The sequence below is a fragment of the Trichechus manatus genome, unplaced genomic scaffold (genome assembly GCF_000243295.1).
Source record: "Trichechus manatus latirostris isolate Lorelei unplaced genomic scaffold, TriManLat1.0 scaffold00153, whole genome shotgun sequence".
NCBI classification, from domain to species: domain Eukaryota; kingdom Metazoa; phylum Chordata; class Mammalia; order Sirenia; family Trichechidae; genus Trichechus; species Trichechus manatus.
Window position 1 is genome coordinate 326,478 of NW_004444089.1, and position 16,895 is coordinate 343,372.

General features: G+C 41.3%; 1 protein-coding gene across 3 annotated transcripts in view; it reads left to right on the forward strand.

Annotated features, from left to right (window-relative positions):
• Positions 1–16,895, forward strand: part of MBNL2 (muscleblind like splicing regulator 2) — a 194,493-nt gene that overhangs the window by 137,056 nt on the left and 40,542 nt on the right. For all 3 annotated transcript variants that reach the window (XM_023740312.1, XM_023740313.1, XM_004386014.2), the window contains 2 exons: positions 7,009–7,209; positions 11,898–12,161. In XM_023740312.1, coding sequence (XP_023596080.1) covers positions 7,009–7,209; positions 11,898–12,161 — 465 coding nt within the window. The remainder of the gene's footprint in view (positions 1–7,008; positions 7,210–11,897; positions 12,162–16,895) is intronic.

Below are 16,895 nucleotides of genomic sequence, written 5' to 3' on the forward strand. Positions count from 1 at the left end.
ATAAAATACTTAGGAATAAATCTAACCAGCGATGTAAAAGACCTATACAAAGAAAACTACAAAACACTACTTCAAGAAACCCCAAGGGATCTACATAAATGGAAAAACATACTATGCTTATGGATAGGTAGACTCAACATGCTGAAAATGACAATTCTACCCAAAGCAATTTACAAATACAGTGCAATCCTGAACCAAATACCAACAACATTCTTTAAAGAGATGGAAAAACTAATCATTAACTTTATGTGCAAAGGGAAGAAGCCCCAAATAAGTAAAGCACTATTGAAGAAGAATAAAGTAGGAGGACTCACACTACCTGACCTGAGAATCTACTATACAGCTACGGTAGTCAAAACAGCCTGGTACTGGTACAATGACAGATACATTGATCAATGGAACAGAATGGAGAACCTGGATGTAAATCCATCCACCTACGGTCACCCGATCTTCGACAAGGGCCCAAAGTCCATCAGATGGGGAAAAGACAGTCTAACAAAGGGTGCAGGCAAAACTGGATATCCATCTGCAAAAAAATGAAACAGGACCCATACCTCAGACCATACACAAAAACTAATTCAAAATGGATCAAAGACCTTAATATAAAGCCAAAAACTGTAAAGTTCATAGAAGAAAAAATAGTATCAATGCTAGAGGCCCTAATACACAGCATTAACAGGATACAAATCATAACCAACAGCACACAAACTTCAGAAGATAAACTAGATAACTGGGATCTTCTAAGAATCAAACACCTATGCTCTTCAAAAGACTTCACCAAAAGACTAAAAAGAGAACCCACAGACTAGGAAAAAATTTTTGGACATTACAAGTCAGACAAAGGTCTAATCTCTATAATCTACAGGAAAATCCAACACCTCTACAAGAAAAAGTCAAATAATCCAATTAAAAAAATGAACAAAGGAAATGGACACTTCACCATAGAAGACATTCAGGTGGCCAACAGACACATGAGGAAATGCTCGCGATTACTAGCCATTAGAGAAATCCAAATTAAAACCAGTGTGATACCATCTCCCCCTGGGCATTACTGGCATGAATCAAAAACACTGGAAATAACAAATGTTGGAGAGGCTGTGGGGAGATCGGAACTCTTATGCACTGCTGGTGGGAATGCATAATGATATAACCATTTTGGAAAATGTTATGGCGCTTCCTTAGAAAGCTAGAAATAGACATACCATACGATCCAGCAATCCCACTCCTAGGAATATATCCTAGAGAAATAAGAGCCATCACATGAATAGACATATGCACACCCATGTTCATTGCAGCACTGTTCACAATAGCAAAAAGATGGAAACAACCTAGATGCCCATCCACAGATGAATGGATAAACAAACTATGGTACATACACACAATGGAGTACTATGCAACGATAAAGAACAACGATGAATCTGTGAAGCATCTCATAACATGGATGAAACTGGAGGACATTATGCTGAGTGAAATAAGTCAATCACAAAAGGACAAATATTGTATGACACCTCTACTGTAAAAACTCATGAAAAAGTTCACACACAAAATGTAACAATCTTTGTTGGTTACAAGGGATGGGAGGGGTTGGGGGGAAATACTAAATAGACAATAGTTAGGTGGTAACTTTTGTGAAGGGTGAGACAGTACACAATACTGGGGAAGCCAGTACAACTTGTGCAAGGAAAGGTCATGGAAGCTCCATAGACACATCCGAACTCCCTGAGGGGCTGAATTGCTGGGTAAAGGGCTGTGGGGACCATGCTCTCAGGGAACATCTAGCTCAGTTGGCATAATACAGCTTATAAAGACAATGTTCTACATTCTACCTTGGTGAGTAGCGTCTGGGGTCTTAAAAGCCTAAGATACTTCACTGGTATCACCCTTTCGAGAATAAGGGAGAATGAAGAGAACAGGATACAAGGAAAAGAGTAGTCCAAATGACTAATGGACCAGAGCTACCAAGGCCTCCACCAGACAGAGTCCAGTACAGCTAGATGGTGCCCGGCTACCACCACTGACTGCTCTGACTGGGATCACAACAGAGGGACCTGGACAGAGCTGGAGAAGAATGTAGAACAAAATTCTAACACACAAGAAAGGACCACATTTACTGGCCTGACAGAGACTGGAGAAACCCCAACAGTATGGCCTCCGGACACCCTTTTAGCTCAGTGGTGAGGTCACTCCTGAGGCTGATTATTCAGCAGGGTATTGGACGTTCCCGTAAAGCAAAACGGGACTAATGAGGTACAGCAGTCCAGGGACAAGGACTAGAAGGCAGGAGGGGACAGGAAAGCTGGTGATATGGAACTCAAGGTTGAAAGGGGACAGTGTTGACATGGTTGTTAACCATTGTCATAGGGAAATATGTGTACTAACTGTTTAATGAGAGACTATTCTGTTCTGTAAACCTTCATTTGAAGTACAAAAAAAAAAAAAAAGAATTATCTATGTGAGATCAAACTGATAACAGCAACTCAAAAGGTTTGATGGGAAGCCTAGGGGTCAGTGAGTTGAAGACAATGGTGATGGAATAATTTGGAAAAGCATAGTGAGAATAGCAGCACAACTGGAAGAACGTAATCGATGTCACTGAATTGTACATGTAGAAACTTTTGAAATGGTGTGTCTTTGGCTGTGTATATTTTCACCAAAAAAGAAAGAAGGTCCTCCAAGGTTGAGAACGGAGAGTGTTGACGTGCTGTGGGGTTGTTAACCAATTTCATAAAACAATGTGTGTACTGACTGCTTAATGAGAAACTATTTGTTCTGTAAACCTTCACCTAAAGTACAATTAAAAAAAAAGAAATTACCGACAAAATCTAGTGAGTGCACGCGAAAAGACCAGATGTAATGCTCTGACAGAGACTGGAGGAACCCCCAAATCTATGGCCCCTGGACGCTCTGTTAACCCGGAGCTGAAATCATTCCCGAAGCCCACTCTTCAGACAAAGATTAGACCGGAACTGTAGAACATAAAATAATACTCGTGAGGAGTGTGCTTCTTAGTTCAGTCAGATACACAAGACCAAATTGGCAGCTCTTGTCCGGAGGCAGGATGAGAAGGCAGGAAGGGGCAGGAACTGGTTGAATGGACACAGGGAACCCTGGTGGAAAAGGGGAGTGTGCTGTCACATTGTGGGGATTGCAACTCATGTCCCAAAACAACATGTGTATAAGTTTTTGTATGAAAAATTAACTCGAGCTGTGAACTTTCACCTAAAGCACAATAAAAAATTTAAAAAAAAAAACAAACCTAGTGAGTGCAGAGGCGTAGAAATAGTCGCAGACTGGAAGCCAGGAGTCCTGGGTGCTTTGCCTTGCCTCAGCCTCAGCTGCACTGATCTCGGGTAATCCATTTAGTGCTCTGCTCCAAATTGCTCTCGCCTGTAAGAAGGCACAGTTCTTGCTGCCACACTTGCCTCTCACGGATTTGAGAAGATTAAAGTAGACAGCGTGTGCAGGGATACTTTGAAAACAGCCAGAGCCTTTCCCAGATGTGTAAGACATTACCGTCCGTAATAATAATACATGCTGTACATTTTTGAAAATTACCAAAACTGTATTTTTTTTTTTTTACTAATCAACTTCAATGAAAAGCACTCTATATTGAAAAAGGAAAAAAACATCTAATTGAATCTATCTTCACAAGGCCCATGAACTGTTAACGTTCAGTTTCACGTGACAAAAAAATACGTTTCCCAGCCTGTATTTCAAAAAAGGAAAGATATTTGCTATAATTCAGTTTTATGCCTCTATTTATTATACTGTTACACTGATTATATTCTTTTTGTAAGTTCATTGGACGATTGGAGGAACGAGCTGTATTATACTAACTTTTACACTCCCAGTGATAACAGCCATTGATTGAGTTCTGCCCATGGAAAACGGAGAGAGAAATAAGCACCTCGTTCAGCCCAACCTTTAAGCTAAGAAGTTTTAGTTCCCTTTTGCAGAAGCAAACACTAAAGCTCAGAGAGGTTAATATCTTGCCCAGGATAAAAATGAGTAATTGGTAGAGCACTGGACTTGAATTTAAGTCTTTCTGAATCTAAAATCTGTATTTTTATTCTAAATACTATTGTCTCTGTGAACTATAGCTATCATCCATAAAACATACTATAATCTTTATTTTAGATTATTAAATTAACAAGTAACATATATTTTTGAAAGCAAGATTTAGCTAATTAGAATGAATTTGTTGATATCCGAAAAGGTTTTTGAAATGAGTTTTAAGATTCTGACATCCTCCTGAGAGTCAAAGTAGAAGCTGTATATGTCTCACCATACTGACCCTAGACGAGGAGTCAGAAGAGGAGGTGTGGGGGAGAGTTCTTTTCTCTAAATGTTTCCTTTGGTAATTAGTCTCTATGCTTAAATTACACATTTAGTACAAGTTTTTTAAACACATATTTTCACTCTTCATCTATGGCAGTGCCCCTAGATGGGGCTGTGCATTAGATCATCTAGTGATTTTTTTTTTTTTATGTAAATTTCCAGGTCCCTGCCTAAACCAATTGAGTCAGAATTTATGGTGTCTGTATTTATAAAATTCTTCCTCAGGCATTTCTGATATAGCTGGTCCATGGAATCACTGATCTGTTGTGATTCATGACCATTCGGAGTTGTTATTTTTTTTTAAAAAAATCCTAATACTATATGCTATATTTTTACGCATATAACATGCACCTTCTGCATTGGTTTGCTGGCCATGCCCTCCCCCAACAAGGCATCCTCACAAGTGCCTCCATGCCAGTCCTCTTCCACATGTTGCTGTAAAAAAATCAGCATATCTCACTTTGGAAAATACTTCTCTGGGGTCACTTGGCTTTGTAGAGTAGTACTAAGTGATTAAGCTACAGTTACTGAAAACCACAACTTCCTATAATTATGACTCAAATGGGTAGAAAATGGAAGCATACACATAGAAAATTTTGTAGAAGGTCAAGGAAGAAAAAATCCTAACTGCCGTCTGTTTGCCAGGTTGAGACCTCATGTAGCATCTTTCTTCCAAAGTGAATTTCATGTGTGAGCCGTAAAGATCTGAGAGTCCTGTGGAGTGCTGAGGTAGTAGCTCTCTGAGACCTCAGCACCCAGCCTCCAGCCACTTCAGTAAGACTTTTCAGCCCCTCCAAGAAGTCCCTACGCAAACTATCAGTAATTTACTCTCTTCCAACATGACCATTTTGTAAGAGACATTTTTCTGCATCTCTGTAAAGGAAAAAGTTGCTTAATAAACACAGACTGTCATTTTCCCCATATGTTAAAAGCTCATTCAAAGCCATAAATGTTGTTGTTAACTGTTAACTGTTGTTAACTGCTGTCCAGTTGGGCCCCAACTCATGGCGACCTCGTGTATTACACAATAAAACTGCTCCATAGGGTTTTGTTAGTCGAAGGAGCCCTGGTGGCGCAACAGTTAAGTGCTTGGCTCCTAGTGAAAGGTTGGCAATTTGAACCTACCCAGTGACGCCACCTAGAAAACCCTATAGGGCAATTCCCCTCTGTCACATGGGATCACTATGAGTCAAAATCGACTTGATGGTACCTAACGACAACAGCAGTCTTTGTGGAAACAGATCACCAGACCCTTCTTCATGAGCCACTGAGTGGGTACAAACCACAAGCTTTTAGGTTAGCAGCAGGTGACAAACCACGTGTGCCATCCAAGCTCCTGTGTATGTTAAAAACTCATTCAAAGCCATGAATAGACCACAAGAATGATACCGACAATGTATAAGCCAAGAAACAGCATGGCGCCAACAACAGCACATTTCAACGTTAGAAACGTTGAATGTTAACGTGTGATTGCAAATATCTGCAAACTTGTGCTGACCATAAATGTGATTCAGAATCATCCCATAACTAAACACACACACACACACACACACACACACACAAATCAAGTCCAATTCAGTGTAAAATTTCTGCTAAGAAAAATCTTTATCTCGAATCTTAAATTTTCAACAGTGGTTCTTTAAAGTTGAGACAAAAGTTTGTTGTTCTCTTAAATGTACATTATTTGCTTCCTGAAAGGCAGACCTATTTACATATTTTTAGGCGTGGCTTTTAAAAATAATCAACACACTAGCATATTTCTCCCTAACCCTGGAGATATGAGATACATAGATAGACAGACATATAGGTCGATGGGTCAATGGATCAATGGATGGATAGATAACTGTGTATATATGTACATACATGTACATATGTATATCTATATCCATGCCCACTGTCACTGCTATGTTGATTTTGTGATCTGAGAAAGCAAACCAACTTCCAATGGCCATTGAAAACTTGGCCAATTAATTGAAAAAGTTGGCCACTTAAAAAGTTCAAGCTCTTCCAACCTTTCAGGCAGGGAAAGTTAAATCTAGACATAGCTTTGCTAGAGACAAAAAAAAATAGTGGGTGTATATGAAAACTGTGAGTGAATTTTGAGAACATACATTCTAGCAACAGAATCTGGAAACATACTGGTCAATCTGAGCAAAATAAAATCCCAAGTGAGCCCCACTTTTGAGATTGCACAACCTTTGTCAACAAGGAAGTCAGACTATAGTCAAGGTGTTTGTTTCTTTTCTCTCTTTTTAAGAGACAGATGGAAGAAACCAGAGATCATGAGTTAATATCCTGTAGGCTTCACCACCTTAGTGTAACATCATTCAATGGTGTGAAATGATGAGTAATTAGAGTGAAAATTATTATTTTCCTTTCTTGAGAAACCCTTTCATAAACGTGAAATTTTAATCTTTTCCCTGTAATTAGATTTCTGTGATGTTCCCCCATGTTTTTGTATGGTTTGGGAAAGAGAGGATTTATACAGATTTCATTTTTATTAGGCAGAGCATGAAAGGAGAGTTTAATGAATGTTTACAGTTCAGCACTGATTTATGCAACGAACACAGAGAGTCTTGTACATGATGAAATTTTGCTCAAATGGCACTTGCTGACAACCTTTCAAACTTGAGTTCTGAATCAGTCTTTTTCCTGTTGTCTTTTTAACAGCCCACCTTCCCTGTAGGTCCTGCAATAGGGACAAATACAGCAATTAGCTTTGCTCCTTACCTAGCGCCGGTAACCCCTGGAGTTGGCTTAGTCCCAACGGAAATTCTACCCACCACACCTGTGATCGTTCCTGGAAGTCCGCCTGTCACTGTCCCGGGCTCAACTGCGACTCAGAAACTTCTCAGGACTGACAAACTGGAGGTACTTCAGTTGTTTGTGGTTTGAAAGGCATTTGTGGCAGGGTGTACTTCTGTGTAAGTGAATACTTGTGAAGTAGTAATTCAGTCCTGCAAAACAGCCTCGTGTGCATGCACATACACGCACACACGTGCACGCACACTCACATGTCTAAAACCAATGCAATCATAATCCTAGGGTTTGAAATTAAAGCCAAATATAGAGGGAATTAGTCTGTGGGAAAAGAAGAACTTTAATACAAAGGAACACTACAAGCCACAAAAGTCTTTGTCTGACCTAATGTATGTTCCTTGCCATCAACTGTGTGGAAACTATGTTTAGGGGTAAGGCATTTAACAACCAAGAGAGCATTGAATCAATCATGATTCAGGCCGTAGAGATGGAGGAAGATCCTGAGGGCTTCCTGCTGTGCCAAGCTTTAACCCCTGCTGGATCCTGGAGAGGTCTGGGGGCGGGCAGGGCAGGAGCCCAGCAACCAGAACAATAGGGGGCCCTCAGGGGCAGCGACAATATAGGGAAGGGTGGGACTAGGACTGTTTACCAGTTGGTATAATCATATGTCAATACTTTAAGAACTAGTCTGGCTGCCTGAGTCTGTACAATAAGACCAGCCCTGTCTTATTGGTGACAGGAGTAACTGGAGCCTGGGTAAATTTAGTTACCTACTGAGACATTTTATTTCACTTAACTGCAAGGGTTCTATAAAATCCAAGAAGGAAAAGTTTATATATTTAAAAAGCATAAATCTTAAATCTTGAGTGAAGACAACCCTCCCTTACTTTGTTAGGTGAAGCTTCTCTTTAATGATAGCTAGGACATTCATCCATTTGTCTTACTACTACATACTATGATACTTAATAGAGCATTTTATAAGGGTGTATAGATGCTAATAGATTTTTTTCAAAGAGCTCATTTAATTCCATTACTAATTAAATTTGTTTGGTAAATCTGTGCTATACGTATGGCTAGGGTGCACATTGTGTTCTATGTTGGGTCATTCAAGAATGTTCTTTCAGTGTGTGTTTGTTAAAGTATTTACCCAGTAAGCCTTGAGGGCAATGAAATGCTTCTGCCTGTTGTCCTGAAAATGTTCTAGAATTCAGAATTTTAAACTGAAAATATTTAGAAAGATATAGACTTCTCATTCAGCTTCAATCTGGAGCAAACCAAAAAAACCAAACCCATTGCCGTCAAGCTGATTCCAACTCATAGCTAGCCTACAGGACGGAGTGGAACTGCCCCACAGGGTTTCCAAGGAGCCGCTGTTAGATTTGAACTGCTGACCTTTTGGCTAGCAGCCAAGCTGTTAACCACTGCTCCACCAGGGGTCCAATCTGGAACATATGGACCTCAAAATGTGAACTCTAAACTCTACTGTATTATGAAAATCCAGCCTGCATCTGAATATTGACTAGACCCTTCACAGGACAGGAAAAGTGTTTTGGGCTCCACCTGCTGGACCCACTGAGCTTTCGTGTTCCGTATGTGACGTGACTGTGTGGGTTAGACAGCAAATTAAATCAGTGGAATCGGGAACAAATAGTCCTTCCAAACAGGGCTGATAGACAAAGACAGACATAAAGATGATTCACGATGACTTTAACAGAGCAGCTTTCGGTTCATTTCAAACCAGGAATGAAGTCCACAGAGCTGCACTCCACACAGAGACTCTTGGTAAATGCCTGCTGGGTGTCTGCGTGGAAGACGCAGTCACAGGCTGAAGGCTTTCTGTTTAGTGAGGAAGGCTTACTCAAAATCTGGGGGAGCGTTTTCTCACTTTTATCTTCCATGTTTTATGAACTAAAGGTAGAATGGTGGCTAATATCCAAGGTAGGAGAGAACAATTGGCAATACTATGGTTTGTCTCGCTTACCCTTCAAACTGACTTGGCCACTGGTCTGTGAATCTCTGTTTCACAAGTGTGTTTAATTTGCACAGGGCTTGAATTTCATGTCAGTAACCCTTCATGTAACGTCACTGGTAATCAAGAAGTGAACCACCACTTAGATGACTTTGGATTTGAAGCCTAAAAAGGAAATAACTTTAATTTTACTAGTAATGCTTCCCTGCTAGTGGAACACTGGTGACGCAATGTTTAAAAGCTATAGTTGCCAACCAAAAGGTCGGCAGTTCGAATCCACCAGCTCACTGGAAACCTTGTGAGGCAGTTCTACTCTGTCCCACAGGGTTGCTATGAGTTGGAATCGACTCAGTGGCAATGGGTGTGTGGTGTGTAATGATATTTATAAATATAATAAATACACACGTTATTCATGTTATTTATATTTAGGGCAGAATTAAGAATACTCTTCAAATTCTGAAGAAGTCTTCCTTTATACGGTATAAATCTTGATCCTCGATATTCTCAGGGGATGGAGAACTGTGGTTACTGAGATTTCAGGATAACTGAAGATTAAGGGGGAAAAACATGGCTTCACTTCCAACTTTATTCCACTTTCTGCCATTTCTTTCTTTCCCTGTATCTCTCCTCATAGTATCTCCTTTTAATCTTCTTTCTATTTTAAAAGTTTTTTTCTGTGCTGTCAAAAATAATATAGTGACCTTAAATGAAAGTTTTGTGTCTTAGGTATTTTACATCTTCTCATTCATGAGCATAAGCATTAGTTATCATTGTAGCCTTGAGGATACATGCATTCAGATTGACCCACCCCGCTACCCATCCTTAGAGAGAGAAAGGACCAGTTTGTCATTTCCCCCAATTCTCTTCGGAGTTGTACAGCTATGACCCGGTGGTTTGATCTATGGTGAAAGTATCCCTCCAGGCAAAAACCCCAGAACTGTACAGAATTGTCAGGGTAGGACATTTGGAGATATATATATATATGATTATGTATACATATATATGTGGATACGTAGTATATATGTATGTATACACACACATATATGTATATGTGTGTATGTGTATATATAACAACAACAAAAAAAACACACTGCTGTTGAGTCAATTCCGACTCACAGCGACCCTATAGGACAGAGTAGAACTGCCCCATAGGGTTTCCAAGGAGAGGCTGGTGGATTTGAACTGCCAACCTTTTTTGGTTAGTAGCCATAGCTCACCGTAACTCTCAACCACTATGCCACCAGGGCTCCGTATGTGTGTGTGTATATATGTACACACACACACACACACACACACACATGCACACACAGATGTATATACATCTGTCTATATATACACACACTTATAAATGAATATAAATCTCTATATATACACACAAACAGATGTATATACATCTCTCTATATGTACACACACACTTATAGATGTATATACATCTCTATATACACACACACTTACAGATGTATATACATCTCTATATACACACACACTTATAGATGTATATACATCTCTCTATACACACAAACTTGCAGATGTTTATGCATCTCTGTATATACACACACACTTATAGATGTATATACATCTCTATATATACACACACACATTTATAGATGTATATGCATCTCTGTATATACACACACAGTTATAGATGTATATACATCTCTATATATACACACACACATTTATAGATGTATATACATCTCTATAGATACACACACACACTTAGTAGATGTATATACATCTTTATATATACACACACACTTATAGATGTATATACATCTCTCTATACACACAGTTATAGAAGTATATACATCTCTCCATATACACACAAACACAGATGTATATCCATCTCTCTATCTATACACACACACTTATAGATGTATATACATCTCTCTATATATACACACAGAGAGATGTATATACATCTCTATATATACACACACAGATGTATATACATCTTTATATATACACACACACTTATAGATGTATATACATCTCTCTGTACACACAGTTATAGATGTAGATACATCTCTCCATATACACACAAACACAGATGTATATACATCTCTATATATACACACACACACTTACAGATGTATATACATCTCTCTATACACAGTTATAGATGTATATCCATCTCTGCATATACACACACACTTACAGATGTATATACATCTCTCTATACACAGTTACAGATGTATATACATCTCTCCATATACACACAAACACAGATGTATATACATCTCTATATATACACACACACTTACAGATGTATATACATCTCTCTATACACACACACACTTACAGATGTATATACATCTCTCTATACACAGTTGTAGATGTATATCCATCTCTGCATATACACACACACAGATATATATACATCTCTCTATACACACAGTTACAGATGTATACACATCTCTCCATATACACACACACAGATGTATATCCATCTCTCTCTCTATATGTATACACACACACACACACACACACACATCTAGGTGTGTGTGCATGTGTGCTAGCCAGGGGCAATGGAGGCTTCATTGGTTTTTCTTTTTGTTATTTTAGCTAAACTGCAGATTTTGGCTTATTTCGCAGCATAGATTTCTACCCCAGAAAAGGGAGAAAGCAAAACTCAAATTAGAAACTCGAGATTCTGGTGATTGGGTTCTGGGTAATTGATATTTTACTGGAAATGGCAAAAAAAAAAAAAAAAAAAAAAAGCCACCATTAAAAGGAAGGAAGACTATGTAGCCCTTTTTTACATCAGTGTCTAGGTTGCAGCCCTGGGCCTCTGCTCTGCAGCGTCTGCTCTTCCCCGTGTCTTCCCAGGTATGCAGGGAGTTCCAGCGAGGCAACTGCGCCAGGGGGGAGACCGACTGCCGCTTCGCACACCCTGCAGACAGCACCATGATCGACACAAACGACAACACCGTAACCGTTTGTATGGATTACATAAAGGGGCGTTGCATGAGGGAGAAATGCAAATATTTTCACCCTCCTGCACACTTGCAGGCCAAAATCAAAGCTGCGCAGCACCAAGCCAACCAAGCCGCGGTGGCCGCCCAGGCAGCCGCGGCCGCGGCCACAGTCATGGTAAGTGCGGGCTCCCGCCGCGCCACCTTCCGCCCGTTGCCTAGCGCCCCCTGCTGCCAGGAGGGGCTGGTTAGAGCTGCTGGGATTTATATGCTCTTCAAAACAGTCGGGAAATCTGGAAGGCTGCTGTTTCTGCTGCTCTGCTGCCTAAGTTGTGTTGTTTTCCCCTTATTATTTCGTTGTGTCCCCCCCCTTCACTTCTTCAGCACAATAAATAAATCCCTCAGGCACAGGCAACCCAGTGCGTTCAGGGAGCTACGTTCACCCCTTCCAGCTCTGCTACAGACCGGAATGTATTGCCTTGATTGCCTCTTAAGAGGGCGGCTCAGGGGTCCTGTAATGAACGAGAAGGTGGGCGCCAGAGCTTAAGACGGCGACAGAAAGCGGTAGCTTTTGCAAGCAGCCGCTGGAGGAGAAGTCGAGCTGTGGGGACGCATAGCAGCAGTGACAGTCACTGCCGGCCTGCCCCTATTCCTTTTTCTTCTTCTTCTTCTTCTCTTATTTGTCACAATGTTTGTCAAACTCTTCCCCTCCCCCCCGAAAAAGAAATTTTATACAGAATGTCAGTTCCTGAAACGGATGAAAATGGAGCTATACTGGCCATTGCTAGAAAAGAAGGCATGTAACTCAGCCTGGTGTCCCGGAGTCACCTCCCTATAACCACTGGCCTTAGAAACCAGCAGTAGCAGCGTTGCCACCTGTGAGCCCGATAAAGCGCCAGCAGTTCCTGGTGTCTGTCCCTCAGAGGGCAGCATTATCCTCACCTGGGAACCAGTTAAAGCTCCAGCGCCTCAGGTCGCAACCCAGACCTTGTGGAGCAGAGTCTGAATTTAAAACTGTCCCCAGGTGCTTTGTTCCACATTAACGTTTGAGAAGTACCTGCCTGGAGCAGTGGTTCTCAAACTTGGCCACTACCGGCGTTACCTGAGGGGTTTAAAAAGGGTCTGACACTGTTCCCTTTCCCAAAGCTTCGTATTTAATTGGTCTGGTGTGTGGCCTGGGCTGTGGGATCTTTCAGAGTTTTCAGGCGATTCTAATGTGCAGTGCAGTTTGAAAACCACAGCACAAGGTTGTGGAAGTTTCTGATTTGTTTTAATGTGAAATCTCTGGCTTCTCAGACATTATTTTAAAAATAAGTCATAGGCACGGTGCATTCATTCACTCATTCATTCCAAGCATTTCTTGAGACCTGCCATGCACTGGCGGGGTAGAATAAATAAATGAGGCAGGTTCCCTGGCCCTCAAGGAGCTTGGAGTTTAGTAAGAGACCACAGCCATCTAAACAAAGTGAAAGCAATAATGTTCCCCAGTGACATGAGGGAAATGTATAATGGGACCCCCTGGGGCAGAAAGAACTCCGTGGCCAACCCTCCCTCGGGAAGGGCAGATAAGTCTTCAAAGATGAAAGGAACAGGTTAGAAACACATTGTTCTAACTAGCAACCACCACGTCATACATTGCTAACTAATCAAAATGTAATCCAAGTGGAAGGCTTGCTGTCATACAAACAAGCTCATCATGACTCAACATCCCTTCTGCAAATATTGGTAAAGTCCTCGCCCCGTGATAAGTGCTAGGGAGATGAAGGAAAGGCACAGAAGCTGCCCTTGTATGACCACGGCTTGGAGTGGGGTGTATGGTTACAGGGGCCTTGGCAATCTGAGTTATTCCCAAGCATGTTGACCGTTGGGGTTGGGTCCTCCATCTGTCTCACCTGCTTTTCCCCAGAGTGCCTGTCCCTTTAGTGCGTTTCCTCATGTCCTTCTCAAAATTATGTCCTTGGACATAACACTGACTTTTCTGAATGTGTGCGTTTCTATAAATGTGGGAATGTGTGCATCCACAGAGGAGAGTCAGTACAAAATAAAGACTTTTGTTGTTGTTTCTGCTCCAGTAAAAGAGTGATTTCTAAAACTGATTATAATTAGGGAATGGGGGGTAGGGGCATGGACTCAATTGATAACTGAATGCTGATGGAAAAGGAATTCGTTTAGAGAGCAAATGAGCTCTTGTATACATGTCTTCAGTGTGGAATCCGTTTACCATCCATTGACTAAAGAGCTCATCCTATGAGAAGCAGAAGTGTTTTCATGGTAGTCCTTCTTTTAGGCCAACCCCCACTTATCCTGTGTGGATTGTTGGGCACAAAGGACACACTTCTTTCCATAGAATTAATACTGTCAATCATAACTGGGTCTCCAGGATATACCCAAAGCTAGTCAGAACTCTGGTTGCAGGAGGCAAAACCCTAACTGAATTAGCTTAAATGAAAAAGTTGGACTTTGCTAGGTCTGTAGTACCCCCCAGAGTGGGTAGGTGTAAAACTGAGCTCAGGGATGTCTGGATGTCTGGATCCAGGATTCGTCTTTCTCTTCTCTGCTTCTCTTAGCATGTGAGCTCCATTCTCTAAAGCCAGCTTCTCCACATGATCCATACCAGGGCTTTGGAAACCCATATGAACACATTCTTACGGCCTTTGACGAAATGAAACTGTATCTTCTCTACCAACTCTAATTAGAAAAAACAAAAACAAAACAGTTGAGAGTCACTTTGGTGCCAATCCCTGTGATCTGGATGATAGGATACTATGACTGCTCAGCCTGGGACCACTGGAGGTGAGAAGGTATGAGACAGGCTTCTTGAAATATGAAAAAAAGAAAAGTCCCTGTACTTTAAGTGGAGTCCCTGGGTGGCACAAATGGTTAAGCACTCCACTACAAATCAAAAGGTTGGAGGTTCAGACCCATCCAAAGGAGCCTCGAAAGGCAGGCCTGGCGATTTGCTTCTGAAAGATCACAGCCTTGAAAACCCTATGGAACAGTGCTGCTGTGAACACATGGGGTCCCCACGAGTCAGAGTAGACTCAACAGCAACAACATAATTTTAAGTACTTGTTGATACAAAAACCCCATGGTACTAACAGAGACCTTAGGGCTCACTGATTTTATCTGGGCCCCGATTTTGTCTGCCTTTTCCTAGAAGTACCAGTTCTAACAGCCCTAATGAATATATACTTCAATCATTGATAGAACAATGTACCTACTATAGTCGATGGTAGATGACCTGGGCTAAAGGGGATGAGAGAAGACACAGCCATTTACACATAAGCTTGTTCTTCAGCCTGGTCTCTTTAAATCGATACGCCCTTCTAGACATTTTCACATTTCATTCATCAAGATACGTAAAGGTGATTGCAGTGAATGTCAGTATACTTCGTTCCCATAGTTCTTGGATGGTTGCACTTTGCCTCAATGTGGAGTGCGGGTAGTTCAGGGGATCCTGCAGCACCTTCAAGACAACCCAAAGCAATGTAGTTTCAGAAGAAAAGCCAGCTTCTTTCTGACAATAACATGAAAATTACCGAAGCTCTCATGTCTTTTTAGTCGAAATGAGAGGCGCATTAGAATCCAGCCTAGATGCAGGTGTAAAAAGTCAAAGTCCTTGCTCGCGTAGCAAGACCAGTCAGTACACGGAAGATAAACGATTATCTTATCTCCTTATTTAAAAGAACAAACAGGAATGAATAAAGCACTCAAGATATTAATATTCCATTCACCTAAACCCAAAGAATCTCTGTAGTACAATTTTTATTTTTGTCCAGGGGGACTTCCCCCTTCTTTTAATCAATTGGACCCCACCCCAAAAAAAAAACGAAATTAAAGCTTTGATTCCAGAAAAAGAGACATTCCGTTTCTTTAGAACCTTATTCTTTTTCAGTACCTCTTAAAATGTGAGAATCACCCTCACCAGGATTTTTACAATGTGAAAATAAGCCAGACAGAGCTTCTCTTTGGTAGTTTTAACACAAAAGGTACCTGATCTTCAAGCAAGCAGTCTTTCTTCCCACACAGTAAAATGGGGCAACATGAGGAAAACACTGCTTTGTAAATGGAAAGAGCACAACCTGCCATCCCTAGATTCACAAAAACATGGACAGGAACTTTGAATTCTACCCTACCTCTCACACTTTTATTCCCTGCTAACCTGGCAGCTCTGGTGATGTCGTCAGCGTTTCCAGACCCCGCAGACTGGCCTGTAACGCCTGGTGTGGGCTCTTGGTTTGCCTGCCTTGACTCACAAATGAATTCTTCCAGATCCAGAAACAATAAAAACCTAGCCACATGTAGGGCCTCCTCCTGCTTATTCACCCATTGACAAAGCTGGATAAGGTCAAGAAAGGAGCAGAGGCCCAGAAATGTTGGTGAGGCCAGCAAGGATGGATGTGCTTACCAGGGTCTGCCACATAGTACACCCCAAACCCACTGCCGTCAGGTCAATTCTGACTCATAGCCCACCCTATCAGACTGGGTAGAACTGCCCCATGGGATTTCCAAGGCTGTAAATCTTTACGGAAGCAGACTGCCACATCTTTCTCCCGTGGAGCGGCTGGTAGATTTGAACTGCTGACCTTTCGGTTAGCAGCTGAGCACATTAACCACTGAGCAACCAGGGCTCCTGCCACACAGGAGGGACTCAATGAAAGAGACTCTTCCTCTGCAGTAGGACCCGAGGGGACTCCCGAGAGCCACTGAATCTCTAAGGGCCATTCTAAGCCTGCAGATCTTTCAATATAAATTAATGCATGACAGTGGTCAAATGACAGCCTCTTAAAAAAAAAAAAAAAATTCTGTGTACTACAAACCCAAATTATAACATGATTATCCAAACACACTGATAGCGGCCCTATAGGACAGAGTAGAACTGCCCCGTAGGGTTTCCAAGGAGTGGCTGGTG